At 39.4% G+C, this 25402-nt stretch overlaps 1 protein-coding gene across 1 annotated transcript; it reads right to left on the bottom strand.

Annotated features, from left to right (window-relative positions):
- Positions 1 to 755: 755 nt before the first annotated feature.
- Positions 756 to 23940, bottom strand: PPP1R14B (protein phosphatase 1 regulatory inhibitor subunit 14B). Its single transcript, XM_053720072.1, has 4 exons — positions 23378 to 23940; positions 6631 to 6714; positions 6502 to 6534; positions 756 to 1057 (listed from the first exon to the last, which is right to left on the bottom strand). The coding sequence occupies exons 1-4, from the start codon at positions 23579 to 23581 to the stop codon at positions 989 to 991; spliced, it is 390 nt and encodes a 129-aa protein (XP_053576047.1). The 5' UTR covers positions 23582 to 23940; the 3' UTR covers positions 756 to 988.
- Between the last annotated feature and the right edge of the window lie 1462 nt (positions 23941 to 25402).

Genomic DNA, 25402 nt, shown 5'->3' with positions numbered 1-25402 from the left:
GCAAATTAGAAAATAGAAGTAAATTGAAAGTTTTTTAAATATTATGGACACTAAAACCCACATTTGCATTTATTAGTTAGATAGACCATAATATTTAACATTTTTTCAATTTACTTCTATTTTCTAATTTGCTTCGTCCTCTTGGTATCGTTTGTTGAAATGCATAGCTAGGTAGGCTCAGGAGCCAGCTGTGGATTGTTGACCGCACATATGACTCTTGTCATTGGCTCATCTGATGTGTCTAGTAACACATTGATGCTCATTCAACAAAGGATACCAAGAGAATGAAGCTAAATTGAAATCAAAAAGTAAATCGGAATGTTAAAAAAATAAAATAAAGTATGTTCTTTTTGAATGATGAAAGAACATTTTTGGGTTTCATGTCCCTTTAATATAGGTCACCTCACAGGGACACCCCTTTTTTGTTTTATTTTTAAGAATTTCATGAGGGAAGCCCCCGAAAGTGTTAGTGAGTTTTTTTCATGTCCCAACCAGGTTAATAAGACTTTAGATGCATTTGGGATTGTGTCTAGAACAAGGCTCAACAAACCCAGGAACCAGAGAGCCACTGGCTCCTAGAATCTTACCACTGGCTCCTTTTTGGGTTATTCTCCATTTATCTATATACAAATACTACTGTCTGTCTCCTAAACATTCTTACCGGCTTCCAAATTTTAAAACAGATTTATCGACCCCTGGTTTAGAGCATAGCAAAGTGTACACTAAGCTATAGAAAATAAAAGATTTAAAACACATTTGCCAACATTATTACATATTTATTTAATTAAAAAAAGACATCTGCTACAAAAAAAAATCCTTATATAAAAAGAGGTGTCCCCTGCAGTGCATCTTGGTGTGGAACCCACGAAAGGCGTGGACACATTTCTCCAAAGGGGACCCTATGACCCTGACAGCCAGCGACACTGCATCTCTGTAGATAAGGGTGGCAGTTCCCAGTGTCTCCTCCTTGTTGTAAGTGAAGGGATCCTCATTTTTTTTGAGGGGTGCTCAACTTCTGCATCCCCTGAATTTTTTCCAGTAAACCAGAAACAAAGGCCTGAGGGTGGGAAAAAAAGGAGTTAAAAGGCACTGCTACTTAGTACACATGCATTTGTTTTCAGACAAAATGATCTGAATACACCCCCCCCTCCCCCATTATTCAGAGTTTTGTTTGCAGGCAAATAAGGAATGTAACCAACTAATTAATTAATCAACAACCTAAGAAAACTGAGTTGATTCGTTCATCAAAGGGATACAGTCAAACAAACACAAATTTTTTTGTTTCCCAGTTCACGCCTGCTACTTAGTTCTGCCCCAGAAATCCACTGCACTCTACAGCCTTATCTAACAATGTTTCCTAAGCCTGCAGTGCCCGTGATGTACAGCGCGAACCTTAGGAGATACATAGAAGGTAGAATTTAGAACAATTAATAAACGAATAAAACATTTTACTCAGAAGTTAAAAGTTTGAAATTGTACTGTATCATACATCCCAACATCTTGTGGGGTATCAGAGACTCAGGAGGTTGATACGGCCTGTCCCCATTTTGCGGGTGGAGTTGTGTTGGGTGGGGTGGGATTGTGGGTGTGTCTGGATGGTTAGTGGACATGTCTGGGTACTTTGTGGGTGGGGCTAAGGGATAGTCAGCAAATAGGGACACAACGCAGAATCAGGGACTGTCCCTCACAAGCTGTATATATATATATATATATATATATATATATATATATATATATATATATATATATATATATATATATATATATATATATATATATATATATATATATATATATATATATATTTTACCTTCCCACCCCAACCAGAGCACTGTGAATAAACATGGTATCCAGTCATGTGCACACATACACAACCATAAGCAGGCTGATTACCAGTTGTGCATACTGTGGTATGCTCACAGTTCCATAAAAAAACATAATACAATTTCAATGTTAAAGGAACATGATGACCAAATGTTGAAGCACTTCAAACTGATGTGCCATAGCTGTAAAAAGCTGACTAGAAGATATCACCTGAACATCTCTATGTAAAAAAGGAAGATCTTTTACCTCAAGATTTCCTCAGGAGCCCCATCCCATTGTAAAGGGACTTTAAGCAGCCAATCAGGATGCTAGTCCGGGGACTTGCAAGGTAGTGTGCAGGTACAGTCATGCTATTTCCCTCCTCAGTTTAATTAAGTTTATTATGAAATCTCACGATATATCGGTGAAATCTCATGAGATCACAGTAAAGATAAGTGTGACATCAAAACTGATGAAGCCGATAGGCTGTTCCCCCCCCCCCCAAATGCAGCTGACAGAAGCTAAGGTATAAGGTATAACTGTTCACACAGCACTTTTGTGAGATGAAGAAATATTGAGGTCAAATCTTTTTTATACATAGAGATGTTCAGGTGACATTTTCTTGTCAGCTTTGTACAGTTATGCTGCATCAGTTTCAAGTGATTTAGCACATGGGTATTATGTCCCTTTAATACAACTTTTAAATCCTCATTAGTAAAAAGGTTTTAAGGGGCATAATAAAATGTTCTAAATGTGCGTCAAACCCCTGCAACAGTAATTAGTGGGAGCACTTTATTCCATAAATCTAACACCCTTTCTCCAATTGACTTCCAGTAGAGATGATAAAGGCAAAGACTGCAAGAGAATTGAAGAATTCAGTGGATAAGCATAAGGCTATCCTAAAAATGAATTGGCACACGTACACCTTGTAATTACAAGATTTGTGCTGCAGTCTTGCAAAAAACAAAACAAATGATAATAACAAAATGATAATGCTGGGCGAGTGTGAAAAGGTTTTGAATGCATTAACAACTTGTTTACTCCAATTGTTTGTTAGTAAAACTCCACTCACCTAGGGTTGCCATATTGCTGCTTTAAGGGGGGGGGACACATGAAAAATAAATATGTTGGGGTTCTTATAACGGAACATTTAAACAGTCCTTACATATGTATTTTCATAAGTATCCTCCCTTAAAGCGGCAATATGGCAACCCTACTCTCACCACTTCCTATATCTGGATGAGACAATCAGGACTTTTTACTTGAGTACACAAAGTCCTTATTTTAGCAAAACTTGCATCTCTTCTAAGGCCAATTAGGGACAGATATGGAGCAGAGTTAGGCCTGTGAAGTTTGCACTTCAAATTCTCAAGAATGGGTAAACCCACAATTTTCATTATTTTAAAATGACAGGAAACGGGACAAATTAAGTATATAGAAGAGTTATTTTACTGACCATAATTAAACATTTTATATTATACTGATAAGGGCTAGATTACACGTGAAGTGCTAATTTATTGCACGCCCACAAGTGGCAAATGTGTCCGTTTACAGGCGAGTGATAGATAACCAGCCATTACAAGTAGACCTGTGCGTATTTTTTTTTTTAAATGTCCCCCAAAATAAAGCGTGAGGTCCCTTTTTTTTATAAAAGAAGTAGCATTTATTTGTTTTTAAAAAAACTGTACTAAGCAGGTTTTGGGATCTAAAGTTGGTGTGAGTGGGGTGAACTGCCTTTACATTGCGGTCTATGGCAACTGGGTGTTAGCAGTAAATATATATGTATACACACATTTTAACATATAATATAATATATCTCTCCCAATAGAAGAAGGCACTCTCTGGTCTTTTCAAGGGTAATGTGTCCCCGAAACGTCACGCTTTTTCAAATAAAGTACACTTGAAAAGACCAGAGAGTGCCTTCTACTTGATATATTTAACTGTTGGCACTCTGGCAGTTGCTACTAAGGTGAGAGTGCTCTTTTCTGAACTATATATATATTTTTTCTCATATACACACATTTAATATTGCTGCACAATTTACCCCCTTCACTGCGCTAGTTCTCATGCAGTGTCTGACAACATGAAAATGAGGCTCCCATTGGAGCCTATGGAAGCGCGCTCTCGTGAGCGCATTGCTTCTGTACAATGCAAAAGCAATATTATGCGCTCAACTTGTAATTTGGCCCAAAGTGTTTCCGGTAAAAAAAAATAATAATAATAAAAAAAATGATAGGATAAGCAGTGCTCGGATAAATATCTTTATTTTAGCCAAGAAACATTTAAACTATACAAAGAAACAGAACCAGACTTAAAGGGATAGTAAACTCCACAATTTTCTTTTACGATTCAGATAGAACATACAATTTTAAACAACTTTCCAATTTAGTTCTATTATCACATTTTCTTCATTCTCTCGTTATCCATTGCTGAAGGGACAGCATTGCACTACCGACAGGAAGCTGAAAATATCTAGTTAGCCAATCACAAGAGACAAACGTGTGCAGGCACCAATTAGCAGCGGCTCCCACTAGTGTATGATATGTGCATATTCATTTCTTAACAAGGGATACTAAGAGAACGAAGCACATTTGAAAATAGAAGTGAATTTAAAAGTGTCTATCTGAATCATGCCAAGTCTAATTTTGACTTTCCTATCCCTTTAATGGGTTTTTTGTTTCTTATTCGCTGTACAGTATAATATATATATATATCCAAAGAGGAGATGTCAGCACCACCAATTCATCAAGGTATCAGTTTTATTTACAGTAACATTATGACAAAGTAGCAGCGACGTTTCGAGTCCATCCGACTCTTAATCATGCTATAGAATACTACCATTCTACCCCTTTTATAGCACCTGTGTAGCATTATAATTAATTCACCTGTTCATTAGATGACATATATATTTCTCATGTTTCTCTCTTGCCACCTACTGGCTATGTATAATTATTACCCATTTTAAATGAACTTTTTTCTTTTCACTTTTTGATGTTACATTTTTTTAGGGTATTGCTGAAATGGTACTTTGGATTATATACACAATATCAAAAAAATACTAAATACTTAAAAAAACTATAAATGCATATACAAAATATCTAAAAAATACTTATAAAAACAAATGTAAGTCATAATCCCTATTTAATCCTACTGGGTGGAGTGTATTTAAATTTTGTATCCACCAAACTCTTTAGTAACAATTCCCTATCACCACCCCTTCTCAGTTTTGGGATGTGATCAATTACTTAAAACCTAAGTTGGCTCACTGAATGGCCTGCTTCAATGAAATGGGCCGATACTGGGAGGGATTTGTCTTCACATCCAATAGATGATTTGTGGGCACTGATTCTATCTTTAATACGATTTAGTGTTTCACCGACATAGCCCCGCCCACATGGGCATTTTAGTAGGTACACTACATATTCTGTATCACATGTATACAGACCATTTATATACCGTTTCTTTCTATCATTTATTTGTGCCACATGTTTGCCCTTGATCATGGAGTTGCATTGTGTACAATGAAGGCAGGGGTATGATCCTTTGTTGAACTAGTTAAATAATTAACTTTCTCTTCCTTTTTTGTGCCAATATCGGCCTTAACCAATATGTCTCTTATGTTTTTTACCCTCTTATAGGCATGTATAGGAAAATCTTGAAATTCCCTAATGTTAAAATTGTATTTAATAAATACCAATGTTTTTTAATAATTTTAGAGATTTTTTCACTATACATACTATATTCTGTTGTGAACACAATCTGATTCCCTTCTTTTTTATTATATCTTTTTTGTGAACCTTGGTCACCTATTTCAGTAAGCACATCTTGTTTACAATTTGATATTAATGGCTTAGGATAACATCTTGTCTCAAATTTCTTGGCCATTTGTTCTAATCTTACTGCCTGTAAAGTTTTGTCCTTCACGTTCCTCACTGACAAATTGGCTTCTAGGTATAGACCTAAAAACTTGTTCCAGATGATAACTATCGAAATGTAAGAGGGTATTACGGTCAGTGGGCTTATTAAATAGATCAGTAATCAGGGCACCATCTTTCTTATATACTACTGTATCTAAATAACTTACATGATTTTCAGAAAAATTAAATGTGAATGTTAAACTATTGGTGCTCTTGTTTAAATCATCCACAAATGTTTGTAGTGTGCTCAAAGGGCCCCTACATACGCCAATCACATTGTCGATGTAACAAAGCCAAAGTGTACAGCTTGTTTGAAAAAGAACACTAGTATATACATATCTCGTATCGAATTGGCTGACGAAAATGTTGGCGTATGAAGGGGCCACATTAGAGCCCATGGCTGTACCCTTTTTTTGAATGTAAAAAGTATCCTGGAAAAGAAAATAATTTAAGTATAATACTATATTCAACAAATCCTCAATGAATTGGCATTTAGAAATAGAATAATCAGTTTCTTGTTTTATGACTTCCAATACAGATGCTATATATATATATATATATATATATATATATATATATATATATATATATATATATATATATATATATATATATATATTTATATAATATATATATATATATATATATATATATATATATATATATATATATATATATATATATATCCGTAGGTGCGCCTGCTTTATCTGCACAAGCCACACAATCGCTAACCCAGCAAACAGACCCCCACATCGCACTGTGCAGACAAACTAGAACTTACCTCTGTTGGTTTGTAACAATCCGTGAGAAGTTGCTGGGGGGGAAAAAACAAAAAAAAGCACAATTTTAGCTGCCGCAAGAACACACCACATTACCCAGACCTGTCCCCATTGTTACCCGCAGACCTCACCTTCACTCTCTCCCCTCGCTCTTTATCAGTCTCCATATCCAGTAATTCATCAACATCAATTTCCAGTTCTGGGATCTCTTCCTCCTGTAGAAGCACAAATACCGGGTGTTACTGTATACAGTGCACAGCTAGAGACGTCCCTCTCACAATACAGGCGCGTTATACAGATACACACATTTAAAAAGGGACGTTATATTGCAACAACAAAAAATACGCTCATTTGTAATGTTTGTATTACTATCCCTAGATCACTATGTGTTTATAGGCGTCCCGCTCAGAAGCTGCACTTTAACGGTTTAGCTCCTGTGCACACAGTTCTATAGGATCAGTAATGCCCCATTTAAATAGGCTGTCACTTTTGTATTAGAGCGTCCCTTTAAGAAAACATAGCGCAAATAGATGACAATCGGGTTACATTTATTTGTAAAGTGACAGTAAAAATATTGACTCAGTCTCTTCACATTAAATGTCGAGGGGTCCTATATTATCTTTTTTCTTTTTATAGTAAATATGGTGGTGGGGTGGGGGGGGGGGGGGATTTGGAAAGTTAAAGGGACATGAAACTCAAGAAGCTTTTGCCATAATTGAGGAACAGCATACAATAAAAAAGTCTCCAATTTACTTCTATTAATCAAATTTGCTTTGTTCACATGATATTCTTTGTTGATGAGCATATCTAGGTAGGTAGTGTGCATGTGTCTGGGCACTACATGACACTGATCACTTCTGCATTCCAGTGCTCTTACATATGTATAACTTTGTTAAAAGTATTGTTGTAAAACTGCAGCCATACAGTGCTCCAAGCATGTGAATGCTCCTGAGCCTGCCTACCTACTTCTCAACAAAAGGGTGCCACGTTTTAAATCATGAAATCATTTTTTGGGGTTTTGTGCCCCTTTAAATAAATATACTCTTAAAGAGACATGGCTACAGAAAATGAACTTTCATCATTCAGAGGGAGCATAGTAAAAATAAATATAATAATAACGGCATTTTGCAACCATGCTGGTCTGTTTACTGTCTGAGTCACTGAAAGCTGTGCAGCTGTCTGTGAGTGCTGGTGAGCACCCAGGGCTGTACATTTTGCAGGGTCATAAGAGATGTACCCAGTCTGGCTTGAGAGTGCAGTACATTTCTGTGTTTTGTTTGTGTCTAGGGAAAATACAAAGGGCCTGTATCACCCTTGTTTGTATCGCAGTGTGTGTGGCTGTAGGTTAGGGACCAGGGAGGAAGAGACCTTGATGTGGTCCTGGGTCTATCACCATTTGGTCAATTGCGCTAACTAAATCTTCCATTTTGCTTTTAACCTAGCGGTGTGCTTGCAAGAGAGTGCCAGACTTTATATGTGCTGTGTTAATAATTTTGTTTTGTCATTTTCCCTAGGAGCTTTGCACTCAGGCGTGCCCGGGGTTAATTGCCTGATTATGCAGCTGTCTGAGTGCTGTTGAGCATTCAGGGCTGTGAGTTTTGCAGGGTCATGGGATGTACACCCAGTCCAGTTTGAGAGTGCATGTATGTATGTATGTATGTATGTATGTATGCATGAGTTTACTGCCCCCTTTAAAGAGACATAAACCCCCCAAAAAAATTCTTATATAATTTACAGTTTACTTCAATGATCAAATTTTCTTTTTTTTTCCCTGGTTTCCTTTGTTGAAAAGCTGGAAGATAAGCTAAGGAGCGTGCACGTGTCTACTGCACTAAATACAGCAGCAGTTCAGCAGGAACACTAGATGGCAGCACTATTTCCTACCTATCTACATATCTCTTCAACAAAGCACATTTGACAATAAATGAAAACTTCTTTGTATTCTCTATTTGAATCACAAAGACCATTTTTGGGTTTCATATGAAAGACCCAGTAGCACCTTCTGAATCTCACGTGAGCTGTGACCTTTAGAGAACAAAACACAGTAACAAATTAGAGCATTATTGCGTATTTCTCGCGTCGTTAGGCAAGCAGCGCTTAGAGACTTCCTGGTCCCGTGGCACTAGAACGACTGCGCTTTATCCTCACTGACAAGCTAATTTATACCTTACAAACACAATTTCCCCTTTCTTTTATCTCACAAATTCCTTCCTCTATTCCCACAAGCCCTCACTTCTTTAAACACATCATGACGTTTAAAGGGACATAAATTGTTTAAATGAATGTAAATAAAACAATGTTGCACTATACATCCATTATTTATCTGTAAAATATCTTTGGAAATTGTGCTTGTTCAACTCCCTGCAGACAGCCAACATTATATTAAATTTACTGACCCTGCAACATGCACACAATGATCAAGCCCATCAGAGCATAAACGTATTTATATCTATCCCTAATTAATTGCAGCAAAGAATACCAGCAACATATATTCCAGCAGGCTTTTTAAGGGGTGTAACCCCTGAACTGCCCTTGATTTGCAACTAAATTACCGGTGTTAAATGCTTGTAACACGTTTAGGTACAGAAAGGTCAAAATTTTACTGTGCATTTCTGTTTTAAATAGAAGCATATTTACTATATACTCCCACATAAGCAAAAAATGCTTTTAAAGGCATACGCACATATGCCATGTCTGACTACAGCACCAGGATTCAAACGCTATGCCTGCTCAGAGAGTGTCAGTGAAGACTTCATTTGTGTCATACAAGACACTGCTAAGAAGCTGATTGTTTGAATGCTGGTGCACGAGGCTCTCACAGCATATGTGAGTATGCTGCTGAAAACCAGTAAAACTTTTACTAGAAGCATTTTGGCTAATAATGGACGTATATTTAAAGCTGAAATGCACATTTCAATTTCCTTTAAAAGGGACATGAAACCCAAAAATGATGATTGTAGAACATACAATTTTAAACAAAAAGTTTACTTCTTTTATCAAATTTGTTTCATTCTCTTGGTATCATTTGTTGAATGAGCAGCAATGCACTACTGATTTCTAAGTGAACACATAGGTGAGCCAATGACAATAAGTATATAAATGCAGCCACCAATCAACAGCTAGAACCTAGGTTCTTTGCTGCTCCTGAGCTTTCCTAAATAAACCTTTCAGCAAAGGATAACAAAAGAAGGAAGCAAATTAAATAATAGAAGTAAATTGGAAAGTTGTTTAAAAATGGAATATTCTACCTAATAATGACTTTTCTTTCCCTTTAATCATTGAGGAAGATACAGATAAATAGATGATAGACTAATAGATGATTGATAGATAGACACACATATATATTCAGGGCTTGAAATTGGTAGTGGTCCACTAGTCCTGGATGACTTAGAAATGTGACTTTTTCCTATCTTTAACATTGAGTGAACCAGCAACGTTTTCCCTCTGGGCTAGTAGCTTTTAACCCCTGACTAGTAAACTATAGTGATACGTAGATAGATAGATGCGCACACATATATAGAGAGAGATACGCACACATATATAGAGAGAGATACGCACACATATATAGAGAGAGAGATACGCACACATATATAGAGAGAGAGAGATACGCACACATATATAGAGAGAGAGAGATACGCACACATATATAGAGAGAGAGATACGCACACATATATATATATAGAGAGATACGCACACATATATATATATAGAGAGATACACACATACACATATATAGAGAGAGATACGCACACATATATAGAGAGAGATACGCACACATATATAGAGAGAGATACGCACACATATATAGAGAGAGATACGCACACATATATAGAGAGAGATACGCACACATATATAGAGAGAGATACGCACACATATATAGAGAGAGATACGCACACATATATAGAGAGAGATACGCACACATATAGAGATACGCACACATATAGAGATACGCACATATATAGAGATACGCACATATATAGAGATACGCACATATATAGAGATACGCACATATATAGAGATACGCACATATATAGAGATACGCACATATATAGAGATACGCACATATATAGAGATACGCACATATATAGAGATACGCACATATATAGAGATACGCACATATATAGAGATACGCACATATATAGAGATACGCACATATATAGAGATACACACATATATAGAGATACACACATATATAGAGATACAGACATATATAGAGAGAGATACACACATATATAGAGAGAGACACACAATAACCCATTTTGCTATGGTTCCAATAAGGGTTTATTTTAGTATCCAGCCATTTAGAGACTGGTCACACATTTTTTTCTAGTAAATCAGTTACAATAAAAAAAAAAAAAAAAAAGAAGGAAGGAACTTGTGTGGTGAGATTTGCCCTTTCTACCTATTTGGACTTGACATGAGTAATTGGTAGGACGGTGAGTCAGATCTCATGTTTGTGTATAATATGATGAAATGATTGCAGTAATAACAAGTGTATGCGTGTGATATATAGCCTGAATACATAATTAATAGGTTTCCAACCGCTGCTCCTGTACTGTATGGGAGCTGGTTGGCTGCCAGTAACAGCGGGTTTATCCCTGGCATGTCAACCCATGGAGGGAAGACAGATCAAGTTGTTTTTTAAAGGGACATTCTAGTATATTATTAAAGGTACATGCTCTCATTCGTTAGAGCATATCCCTGCAGTTCTGTTTACCGAGAGATGAGTCATGCGACTAGCGTTGCTGATTGGGTCAGTGGAACTGCTGTTCCTGGAAGGTAATTTACCTGTGTGTTTAACCCATTTGCAGGGTCAATTGCTCTCATGTTATTCTTTGTTAAAGAGATATCTAGATAGGTAGCGTGCACATTTATGGAACTCCACATGACAAGAGTTACCATCTAGGGCTCTTGCTAATGTATAACATTGTTGAAAAACTGCTGCAGACACGTGCACACTCATGAGCTTACCTTTTAATAAAGAAAAACAAGAAAGCAAAGAGAATTAGATATTAGAAGAAATTAGAAAGTTTTCCCTTTAAGTTCTGCCTGTATCTATTTTACTTGGGCCCTGTTGCTGCACATACAGCTTCCTAAAGGAGCCTGTAATTGTCTGTTGTGCACATCTAGTGTTTGTGTCTATCAGTAACTGTACAGTCTGAGCTTATTGATAGACAACACTACATATTAACCTGTAACTATATCAGTAACTGTACAGTCTGAGCTTATTGATGTACAGACAACACTACATATTAACCGGTTACTAAATCAGTAACTGTACAGTCTGAGCTTATTGATAGACAACACTACATATTAACCGGTTACTATATCAGTAACTGTACAGTCTGAGCTTATTGATAGACAACACTACATATTAACCGGTTACTATATCAGTAACTGTACAGTCTGAGCTTATTGATAGACAACACTACATATTAACCGGTTACTATATCAGTAACTGTACAGCCTGAGCTTACTGATGTGCAGACAACACTACATATTAACCGGTTACTAAATCAGTAACTGTACAGTCTGAGCTTATTGATAGACAACACTACATATTAACCGGTTACTATATCAGTAACTGTACAGTCTGAGCTTACTGACGTGCAGACAACACTACATATTAACCTGTTACTATATCAGTAACTGTACAGCCTGAGCTTATTGATGTGCAGACAACACTACATATTAACCGGTTACTATATCAGTAACTGTACAGTCTGAGCTTACTGATGTGCAGACAACACTACATATTAACCGGTTACTATATCAGTAACTGTACAGTCTGAGCTTATTGATAGACAACACTACATATTAACCGGTTACTATATCAGTAACTGTACAGTCTGAGCTTACTGATGTGCAGACAACACTACATATTAACCGGTTACTATATCAGTAACTGTACAGTCTGAGCTTATTGATAGACAACACTACATATTAACCGGTTACTATATCAGTAACTGTACAGCCTGAGCTTACTGATGTGCAGACAACACTACATATTAACCGGTTACTAAATCAGTAACTGTACAGTCTGAGCTTATTGATAGACAACACTACATATTAACCGGTTACTATATCAGTAACTGTACAGTCTGAGCTTACTGATGTGCAGACAACACTACATATTAACCGGTTACTATATCAGTAACTGTACAGTCTGAGTTTATTGATGTGCAGACAACACTACATATTAACCGGTTACTATATCAGTAACTGTACAGTCTGAGCTTATTGATGTGCAGACAACACTACATATTAACCTGTTACTATATCAGTAACTGTACAGTCTGAGCTTACTGATGTGCAGACAACACTGCATATTAACTGGCTATATCAGTAACTGTACAGTCTGAGCTTATTGATGTGCAGACAACACTACATATTAACCGATTACTATATCAGTAACTGTACAGTCTGAGCTTACTGATGTGCAGACAACACTACATATTAACCGGTTACTATATCAGTAACTGTACAGTCTGAGCTTATTGACGTGCAGACAACACTACATATTAACCGGTTACTATATCAGTAACTGTACAGTCTGAGCTTATTGATAGACAACACTACATATTAACCGGTTACTATATCAGTAACTGTACAGTCTGAGCTTATTGACGTGCAGACAACACTACATATTAACCGGTTACTATATCAGTAACTGTACAGTCTGAGCTTATTGACGTGCAGACAACACTACATATTAACCGGTTACTATATCAGTAACTGTACAGTCTGAGCTTATTGACGTGCAGACAACACTACATATTAACCGGTTACTATATCAGTAACTGTACAGTCTGAGCTTATTGACGTGCAGACAACACTACATATTAACCGGTTACTATATCAGTAACTGTACAGTCTGAGATTACTGACGTGCAGACAACACTACATATTAACCGGTTACTATATCAGTAACTGTACAGTCTGAGCTTATTGATAGACAACACTACATATTAACCGGTTACTATATCAGTAACTGTACAGTCTGAGCTTACTGATGTGCAGACAACACTACATATTAACCGGTTACTATATCAGTAACTGTACAGTCTGAGCTTACTGATGTGCAGACAACACTACATATTAACCGGTTACTATATCAGTAACTGTACAGTCTGAGCTTATTGATAGACAACACTACATATTAACCGGTTACTATATCAGTAACTGTACAGTCTGAGCTTATTGATGTGCAGACAACACTACATATTAACCGGTTACTATATCAGTAACTGTACAGTCTGAGGTTACTGATGTGCAGACAACACTACATATTAACCGGTTACTGTGGCAAACCTAGCCACTTCTGGACTATAACGTAAGAAAGGTTGTCTATAGGCTGTATATTGTGCTATGTAGATGTGACAGACCCTTCTGTCAGCACTGAAAGAGTTAACTGTGTTCAGCTTTAGCCTCAGCTATTATGCACTGTCATTAATGTTATTGATACACAGTCCATTGTTTAATCAACCTCAGAGAGCAGACCCTAGATGATAAGGAAAGCCAAGTGTGTGTCTGTGTTTAAATTGTTATCAGCTTGAGCAAGGTATTCTATTGTATCATGTAAAAGGGCGTGTTCCCTCCATCTAATGTACAACATTCTTTCAACCCCCCTTCTGGGGGGGGTCAGACCTGCATAAATACTGGGCATATGAGCCTTAATAAAAGTCATTCTGTTTAAAAACCTGAAAACTGGCTGGGTTGTGAATTGCTGATTCCCTATGCAGGACATTGTTCCCTGGTGTTAACCCTTGGTATCCGGTTGGTACCGTTACAATTGGTGGCAAGCGACGGAATGAACCTTATCGCCCAGAAGAGCAACTACACAAGCCAGTAACCTCAGGAAGAGGGGGATTACTACAATACTGACTAAGATGGAAGGAGTACCAGGGACCGAAGTGAATGGAGATGGATTATTCTAAGCTAAAGAGACAAACGTAAAAGGAACTGCTAGAAGCCAGGGGAAAGATAGGCAGCAGCAAACCCAAGGCTATATTAATTGCTGAGCTGATGGAGGGAGACAGAGCTCGCAGCGCTACGCCTCCAGCAGCCATGGAGGAGACCCTATACCAGAGGGAAATGAGGACCAGGCTGGAATTTTTACCCCAACCTGTACCACGGGATATGCTATCCGTGGTAATGGCAGATGTGCAGGAGTACGTGATGGCACACAGTCCGCGGAATGCATCCTCCCGAGCAGAATCCATTTTGGACGCACTCAGCAACCCAGTAAGACCCAAAATCCCATACCATGCATTTAAAATGTTTTGTGAGGAGAAGGATGAGATTGATGGGTATTTACAGGATTTTGAGAGACTGTGCGAGTTACATGATTTGGAGCAGTCCGTATGGGTGCCGGTGCTAGCAGGCAAGCTAGCCGGTAGGGCAGCGGAAGCGTATCGCGCTGTACCCAGGGAGGACAGCAAGGATTACGCTAAAGTGAAGAGAGCGATCTTGGAAAGATATGCCATTACCTCAGAGGCATACCGGCGCAAGTTTAGAGGCCTGCGCAAGCCAGAAAGAGATTCCCATGCAGAGTGGGCCCACAAGCTGGATCAAGCATCTCAGGGGTGGATACAGGCCAGCCAAGCTACCACCATGGAAGAATTGCGACAACTGATGCTGTTGGAGCAATTCTTTAACGGCTTGTCCCCAGAAGCCCAAGAATGGGTGAGAGATCGAAAACCCCTCACCTTAACCGAAGCAGCCAGATTAGCAGACCAGCATTTTGATGCCAGGAGGCACCATGGACTACAGCCTAACAACGGACGGGCTAATATACAATGCCACACCTGCAAGCAGTGGGGACATATGGCACGTGAGTGCACCCAAAATCGGAGCAGACAAGCTTGGAACCAGGTCAGACAGAACCTGGCCCCAAGGGCGGCTGCTCACCATTACCAAACGGAGCCAGCCGCTCATGAGGTGTTGAGCACCCAAGCCGAGGAACCCCTGGGAATTCTGCATGAGGTGATGTCGGTCCGGGGACTTCGGGATTCGGGAGCTACTTTAACCCTGATAGCTCCCCATTTGGTGCCGGATACAGCACCCACTGGCGGATCCGTGGCAGTACGAGGGGCAGGGGGAGCAGTATACCGATTGCCCACTGCTAGAGTGGAGTACAGACCCCCAGTCACCCCAGCAGCTGCCAGTTACCAACCCCCGGCGCACCGCTATACCACACGGCCTCCGGCCACGAACTACCCTCAGAGAGCCCGGTTCAATTCGCGGGGCTACTCACAACCTATTCGGTGCTTTGGATGTAAGCAACTAGGGCACAAAAGACCAGAGTGTCCCCTAAACGCAGCGAATCAAGCACAGTCCTGGAGAAGACCCGCTGGCGGAATCCCACATAATCCTCAGCCTGTGGCCCGCTACGTAGAGGCGCCAGAATGCTGGGGCAGCCTACATGAAGCAGACCCCGTGCAAGCTGCCCACCGGAATAACCGGCAACGGGTTAAAGTGAATGGGAAGGAGGTCAGTTGTCTACGGGATACTGGTGCTACCATGACCTTGCTTCAAGAGAACTTGGTGCCTGAGAAACAGCACACTGGAGACACTGTGGCTGTGAGGGTAGCAGGGGGCACTGTGTTCCGCCTACCTGTTGCCAGGGTACATTTGGATTGGGGAGTGGGCGCTAGACTTGTGAATGTGGGGGTCAAGAAGGACTTACCTGCTGATGTTCTCCTTGGAAATGACTTGGCCCCCCTTGTTTCTGCCTATGCTCCCATGGATCCCGCTGATGTTAACCCTGTGACTACCCAAGCCCAGTCCCTCCGGGAAGAGACGCTTCCATGTTTGGGGTGGGGGCAGTACTGAGCCAAGTTGGAGCAGATGGCGGAGAACACCCCGTAGCTTACTTGAGCCGAAAGTTGTTGCCCCGGACATCCCCAAGCCGATCCGTTGGGATCAGACTGTGTATGCCGGCTTGGTTCTGGGGGAGCATTGTGGCAAACCTAGCCACTTCTGGACTATAACGTAAGAAAGGTTGTCTATAGGCTGTATATTGTGCTATGTAGATGTGACAGACCCTTCTGTCAGCACTGAAAGAGTTAACTGTGTTCAGCTTTAGCCTCAGCTATTATGCACTGTCATTAATGTTATTGATACACAGTCCATTGTTTAATCAACCTCAGAGAGCAGACCCTAGATGATAAGGAAAGCCAAGTGTGTGTCTGTGTTTAAATTGTTATCAGCTTGAGCAAGGTATTCTATTGTATCATGTAAAAGGGCGTGTTCCCTCCATCTAATGTACAACATTCTTTCAACCCCCCTTCTGGGGGGGGTCAGACCTGCATAAATACTGGGCATATGAGCCTTAATAAAAGTCATTCTGTTTAAAAACCTGAAAACTGGCTGGGTTGTGAATTGCTGATTCCCTATGCAGGACATTGTTCCCTGGTGTTAACCCTTGGTATCCGGTTGGTACCGTTACAGTTACTATATCAATAACTGTACAGTCTGAGCTTACTGACGTGCAGACAACACTACATATTAACCGGTTACTATATCAGTAACTGTACAGTCTGAGCTTACTGACGTGCAGACAACACTACATATTAACCGGTTACTATATCAGTAACTGTACAGTCTGAGCTTACTGTCGTGCAGACAACACTACATATTAACCTGTTACTATATCAGTAACTGTACAGTCTGAGCTTACTGATGTGCAGACAACACTACATATTAACCGGTTACTATATCAGTAACTGTACAGTCTGAGCTTGCTGATGTGCAGACAACACTACATATTAACCGGTTACTATATCAGTAACTGTACAGTCTGAGCTTATTGATAGACAACACTACATATTAACCGGTTACTATATCAGTAACTGTACAGTCTGAGCTTACTGATGTGCAGACAACACTACATATTAACCGGTTACTATATCAGTAACTGTACAGTCTGAGCTTATTGATAGACAACACTACATATTAACCGGTTACTATATCAGTAAATGTACAGTCTGAGCTTACTGATGTGCAGACAACACTACATATTAACCGGCTACTATATCAGTAACTGTACAGTCTGAGCTTACTGACGTGCAGACAATACTACATATTAACCGGTTACTATATCAGTAACTGTACAGTTTGAGCTTATTGATGTGCAGACAACACTACATATTAACCGGTTACTATATCAGTAACTGTACAGTCTGAGCTTACTGACGTGCAGACAACACTACATATTAACCGGTTACTATATCAGTAACTGTACAGTCTGAGCTTATTGATGTGCAGACAACACTACATATTAACCTGTTACTATATCAGTAAATGTACAGTCTGAGCTTATTGATAGACAACACTACATATTAACCGGTTACTATATCAGTAAATGTACAGTCTGAGCTTATTGATAGACAACACTACATATTAACCGGTTACTATATCAGTAACTGTACAGTCTGAGCTTACTGATGTGCAGACAACACTACATATTAACCGGTTACTATATCAGTAACTGTACAGTCTGAGCTTACTGATGTGCAGACAACACTACATATTAACCGGTTACTATATCAGTAACTGTACAGTCTGAGCTTACTGATGTGCAGACAACACTACATATTAACCGGTTACTATATCAGTAACTGTACAGTCTGAGCTTATTGATAGACAACACTACATATTAACCGGTTACTATATCAGTAAATGTACAGTCTGAGCTTATTGATAGACAACACTACATATTAACCGGTTACTATATCAGTAAATGTACAGTCTGAGCTTATTGATAGACAACACTACATATTAACCGGTTACTATATCAGTAAATGTACAGTCTGAGCTTATTGATAGACAACACTACATATTAACCGGTTACTATATCAGTAACTGTACAGTCTGAGCTTATTGATGTGCAGACAACACTACATATTAACCGGTTACTATATCAGTAACTGTACAGTCTGAGCTTACTGATGTGCAGACAACACTACATATTAACCGGTTACTATATCAGTAACTGTACAGTCTGAGCTTACTGATGTGCAGACAACACTACATATTAACCGGTTACTATATCAGTAACTGTACAGTCTGAGCTTACTGATGTGCAGACAACACTACATATTAACCTGTTACTATATCAGTAACTGTACAGTCTGAGCTTATTGATGTGCAGACAACACTACATATTAACCGGTTACTATATCAGTAACTGTACAGTCTGAGCTTACTGACGTGCAGACAACACTACATATTAACCGGTTACTATATCAGTAACTGTACAGTCTGAGCTTATTGATAGACAACACTACATATTAACCGGTTACTATATCAGTAACTGTACAGTCTGAGCTTATTGATAGACAACACTACATATTAACCGGTTACTATATCAGTAACTGTACAGTCTGAGCTTACTGATGTGCAGACAACACTACATATTAACCGGTTACTATATCAGTTACTGTACAGTCTGAGCTTACTGATGTGCAGACAACACTACATATTAACCGGTTACTATATCAGTAACTGTACAGTCTGAGCTTATTGATAGACAACACTACATATTAACCGGTTACTATATCAGTAACTGTACAGTCTGAGCTTATTGATAGACAACACTACATATTAACCGGCTATATCAGTAACTGTACAGCCTGAGCTTACTGATGTGCAGACAACACTACATATTAACCGGTTACTATATCAGTAACTGTACAGCCTGAGCTTACTGATGTGCAGACAACACTACATATTAACCGGTTACTATATCAGTAACTGTACAGTCTGAGCTTATTGATGTGCAGACAACACTACATATTAACCGGTTACTATATCAGTAACTGTACAGTCTGAGCTTGCTGATGTGCAGACAACACTACATATTAACCGGTTACTATATCAGTAACTGTACAGCCTGAGCTTACTGATGTGCAGACAACACTACATATTAACCGGTTACTATATCAGTAACTGTACAGCCTGAGCTTACTGATGTGCAGACAACACTACATATTAACCGGTTACTATATCAGTAACTGTACAGTCTGAGCTTATTGATGTGCAGACAACACTACATATTAACCGGTTACTATATCAGTAACTGTACAGTGTCAGCTTACTGATAGACAACACTACATATTAACCGGTTACTATATCATTAAATGTACAGTCTGATCTTACTGATGTGCAGACAACACTACATATTAACCGGTTACTATATCAGTAACTCTACAGTCTAAGCTTATTGATAGACAACACTACATATTAACCGGCTATATCAGTAACTGTACAGTCTGAGCTTATTGATGTGCAGACAACACTACATATTAACCGGTTACTATATCAGTAACTGTACAGTCTGAGCTTACTGATGTGCAGACAACACTACATATTAACCGGTTACTATATCAGTAACTGTACAGTCTGAGCTTATTGATGTGCAGACAACACTACATATTAACCGGTTACTATATCAGTAACTGTACAGTCTGAGCTTACTGATGTGCAGACAACACTACATATTAACCGGTTACTATATCAGTAACTGTACAGTCTGAGCTGATTGATGTGCAGACAACACTACATATTAACCGGTTACTATATCAGTAACTGTACATCCTGAGCTTACTGATGTGCAGACAACACTACATATTAACCGGTTACTATATCAGTAACTGTACAGCCTGAGCTTACTGATGTGCAGACAACACTACATATTAACCAGTTACTATATCAGTAACTGTACAGCCTGAGCTTATTGATAGACAACACTACATATTAACCGGTTACTATATCAGTAACTGTACAGTCTGAGCTTACTGACGTGCAGACAACACTACATATTAACCGGTTACTATATCAGTAACTGTACAGTCTGAGCTTATTGATGTGCAGACAACACTACATATTAACCGGTTACTATATCAGTAACTGTACAGTCTGAGCTTATTGATATGCAGACAACACTACATATTAACCGGTTACTATATCAGTAACTGTACAGTCTGAGCTTATTGATGTGCAGACAACACTACATATTAACCGGTTACTATATCAGTAACTGTACAGTCTGAGCTTGCTGATGTGCAGACAACACTACATATTAACCGGTTACTATATCAGTAACTGTACAGCCTGAGCTTACTGATGTGCAGACAACACTACATATTAACCGGTTACTATATCAGTAACTGTACAGCCTGAGCTTATTGATAGACAACACTACATATTAACCGGTTACTATATCAGTAACTGTACAGTCTGAGCTTACTGATGGCAGACAACACTACATATTAACCGGTTACTATATCAGTAACTGTACAGTCTGAGCTTATTGATGTGCAGACAACACTACATATTAACCGGTTACTATATCAGTAACTGTACAGTCTGAGCTTATTGATGGCAGACAACACTACATATTAACCGGCTATTTGTGTCCCATACCCACTGTGCAAATGAATAAGCAGCTGACCACATACATTTCATTTTCATTTGCTGTCAATAATTCATCCCTCTGTCTCCCAGGTCTACCATTAAATCCCCCCCCCCCCCCGCCGCCGTAAAGGGATATTCTGGTCAAAATTGAAATGAACATAGATGAATTACATCTTTAAATAGAAGCATATGCAATATAAATTTATTAGAAAAAAATGCTTCTAGTAAAAAGGTATCACTGTTTTAGTGTTAACATGATTCTCTGCATGTGAGGCATTGCTAGATATTCTCAGTGCATCAGCATTTTAAATACTGCAGCTGCTCAGAGCACCAGTGGGGTTTGTATCATGTCAGCAAATAAATGAAGTCATTACCAGATGGTACAAGCACCTTAGGCTCTGAGCAAGTGCTGTGTATAAAATGCTGGTGCACGGTGCATACTTAAATACACATTTAAAACAGCTACAGCTTTTGTTAGAAGCAGTTTTGCTAACACATGTATATCACAAAAATGCTTCTATTCTAAACTGAAATGCACCCATGTGGGTTCCATTTTTGGCTAGAATATCCCTTTAAAGAGACAATTTGTTCTTTTACATATGCTTATTATATACCAGCAATTTAAAAAAAGGACATGAAATCTATTTTTCATGTTTCAGACAGAACATACAATTTTATACAACTTTCCAATTTACCTCTATTAACACTTTTGTTTCATTCTCTTGGTATCCTTTGTTGAAGCAGCAGCAATGCACTACTGGGAGCTAGCTGAACACATTAGGCAAACCAGTGACAAGAGGCATAGATGCACAGCCACCAATCAGCAGCTAACTGATTGCTGGTCATGAACCCAAGTATGCTTTTCAAGAAAAGGATACAAAAAGAACAAAGCAAATTAGACAGTTGTTTAAAATGAAACACTCTTACTGAATACTAGAAAGAAAAGAAAAAATTTGGTTTATGCCCCTTTCATTTTTTTTTTTATCATGTACATGAAAGAGCAGCAAATACTATTTAAATTGAAACTCAAAGGCACTGCATGCTTAAAGGGATAGTAAACTCAAACATTCATGAATCAGACGGAGCATAGCAGTTTAAACAACTTTCCAATTTACTTCTGTCATTAATGTCAGTTCTCTTGGTATCCTTTGTGAAACCAGTGTGCACATGTCCTTGCCATCTGGCTGCAGTGTTTGCAACAATGTTTATAGCAATGTTATACTTGGTTGCAAACTCTGCAGCTGCAGAGCATCTGTATTATTCCGTGGTAGCAGTGTTTGTAACCAAGTATATCATTGATAAAAACATTGTTGCACACAGATGCTGTTAGATGGTTATGAACATGTGCACGCTCCTGGGCTCACTTAGGGTTACTAATTAACAAAGGATACCAAAAAGAACTGAACAGAATTGATGATGGAATTAAATGCTCTCACATGTATTTCGGTTTATTTTTTTTTCACCTTTAAGTGAAACTAGGTCATGAGTCTTTACTGCTAACAGGAAGGAACGGTTATACATTTTGAAACTGAGAAACTATTTATAGTGTTGTGACCCTTTAAAGTATTTAAAATCCTGTTTGCCGCAAAATGCGCAAGTTTGACAATCTGATGGTGTGCACTGTGTAGCATGTTGCTAGGTCAGGTTCCGAATCGTGTAAGAAGCACCACATCCTCTCTAGTGCAGTAAAAAAACACAATATTTTGGCGTTAAATTACAGGAAAAGCAGGGCATTATTACCAGACAGTGTAGAATTAAAAAAAAAAAAAAAAATGTTTCCGTTTGCTTTTATTATCACATTTCCTTTATCTCTAGGCAGGCTCAGGAGTGTGCACGTCTGAAGCACTATATGGCAGTAGTTTTGCAAGAACATTTTTAACAATATTATTTGTGCAAAAACTGTGGTCATATAGTGCTCCAAACTCATGCACACTACCTACCTAGGTATCTCTTCAACAAATAATAACATAGGAACAAAATAAACTGGAATCCATCTAAATCATTAAAGAAAGCAAATGAGGATTCTTGTCTTTTTAAGGTTGGCATCTCCCTTTATATCCCCAACACAGTCTCCTCATCCTCCAGTATCTCTAATCTCTGTTCCCCCTCACCCCCCACTTGTTATGGGTCTCTTCCCCTCCTTGTCCCCCTATCACATGTTGCTGACAGGTGTCCCCAGCTGTCTGTGTGACTCAGGGTGGCAGGAGCTCACAGGCTGCCAACTCACACACCCTGCCACTCAGAGGTCAACAGCCACACAAAGAGAGGGTGGGACATTAAGTGGCTGACTGGCACATCCCTGAGCTTGGGGACAATAGCATTAGTGGCCTGGTACATCCTCCAGAGTGGTTGTAAAGCCCAGTGGGTGGTATTTAACCTTGGCACAATGATAACCCCTTGGCACACCTAGACTGTATCAGTAAGTGCCCACTTGCTCTTTGTGAGTGAGTGCACCCTCACCTGGCAGTCATACAAGCCCACCAGCTGGTCCAGGATCCACTCCTCCAGGCGCAGTCTCTTCCTCAGCTCCTTGCGGTCATATTTGACAGTCACTTTCCCTGGGTGCCGTCTCTCGGGCTGATCAGCGCTGTCACCCGGGGACTGGAAGTACACCCGCGGGGAGGTGGTGTGGGGGCTGGAGCCGGGGCTACTGAGGGCGGCCATAGAGCAACTGTGAGACACTTTAAAGGCGAGTGAGAGTGACAGTCCCAAACAGACGGGTACCAGCAAGAGACAGCCGCAAACTGAAAGAGACACTCAGTAAAAAGTATAAAAACACATGAGGAGAACAAAGAAAACCAAACACGTGTGAGAGAGGGTCAGCTCCGAATCACTGAGACTCCCCAGCCCAGTCCATGGCAGCTGTCTGTCTGTCCTCAGCACTCTCTTCCTCTCAGCTTCTTTAGTTACACAACTGCCCCTTCCATCACCAGTGCTGATTGTTCCACGTGGAGCTGTCTTCCCCCGGCTGTCTCATTCCCTTCCTGTCTCTTCTTCTTTGTCTCTCTCTCAGTCTCTCCCAGACACTCCCTCCCTCTCTCCGCCTCTTAAAAAGAAAACTCCCCCCGGGATGTCTCTGCCCCTCTCACTCTGTGACATTATTATTATGTGCAGCTGTCTCTCACGCCTGAGTCTGTCTCATGCTTTTTATTACCTGTTATCTCTTTATTTTTATAGTATTCTCTGTGTGTCTCACTTGTTCCCTCAGCTGTTACTTTTGTTATTTGTATCCTCTCTCTCCCATCACTCTTTAGTTGCACTTCCTGTCTCTCCATTTTATACTTTCCCACCTTCTATTTGCCTATTTTCTTCTATTTCCTGTTGACTTTCTCATACACTAATATTTTGCAGCCTCATCTTCTGCTGACAGACTTTTTATTATTCCCAGCTGTCTCCTGCACTCTCTTGCTTTACCCCACTCTTACTGCTGTCACTTTCTTACGCTCTTTGGATTTCTGTTGTCTCACTAGCCACAGTCTTTACCCCCCAACACATTAGAGCCCCCAGTGTCTCTCACTAAGGCAAACTGTCACTTTTCTGCCTGCCACACAGATTACCTGATGTCTCATGATTTTGTTGTCACCCTCTGTCACACATCCCCATGTGAACCACAGTTATTGATTTCCTCAGTACTCGATAAATTTCAATTACAGCCTCATTTCTTATCTTCTGACTCATTCACAATGACTTTAAATTCTGTCTTATCACTTGTCCTCTTCCAGCCCTCACTATTCTTGTGTTTAGTCCCCCTCTGACTGTTGCCCCTACCTGTTACCCCTCTCTCTCCCTCAGCAGTATGCTGGTCTTTATTCACTAAGTATCTCTCCCACCCAAGTGATCCCCTTTATCCCACCCAGCTCTCTGTACCTTGACTGCTATTCCCCAGCATTCTGCCCTTTCCCTCCTCACTAATTCTTTATCTTCCTCCTGTATCCTGGTTTATGCCCCTGGCATCCTGTTGTTCTCTGTCCCCCACAGTATCCTGTTCTGTGTACCTGCAGTATCCTGTCCTTATTATAGCTGTTACTCATACTCTCTGGGTATCTCACTCTCTCTACTCCCTATCATCAATATCCTCTTTACACTTGTCAGATATAATACTCACTATACTCACAGAGTATCTTCCTTTCTGTACTCATCCAAACAGGGATACTAAACACAATTGTTCTATTTCATGGGAGCTGGACCATTTTTTATTCAGCACCTGGGTAGTGCTACATTTAGCCACCAATCAGCAAGCGCTAACCAGGTGCTGAATCAAAAATGGGCTGGCTCCTAAGCTTACATTCCAGTTTTTTCAAATAAAGATAGCAAGAGAACAAAGAAAAATTGATAATAGGAGTAAATTAGAAAGTTGCTTAAAGTTGCATGCGCTATCTGAATGATGAAACAAATGGTTTTCTTGTCCCTTTAACTCCCTATCATCAGTTTCTACTCACAATGATTACATCACTGAGTATACAGCTGTTGTATCTAGTATTTTAC

The sequence above is a fragment of the Bombina bombina genome, chromosome 7 (genome assembly GCF_027579735.1).
Source record: "Bombina bombina isolate aBomBom1 chromosome 7, aBomBom1.pri, whole genome shotgun sequence".
NCBI lineage: Eukaryota > Metazoa > Chordata > Amphibia > Anura > Bombinatoridae > Bombina > Bombina bombina.
Note: the sequence above shows the minus strand (reverse complement) of the source record. Positions and strands in the feature narration are given on the sequence as shown.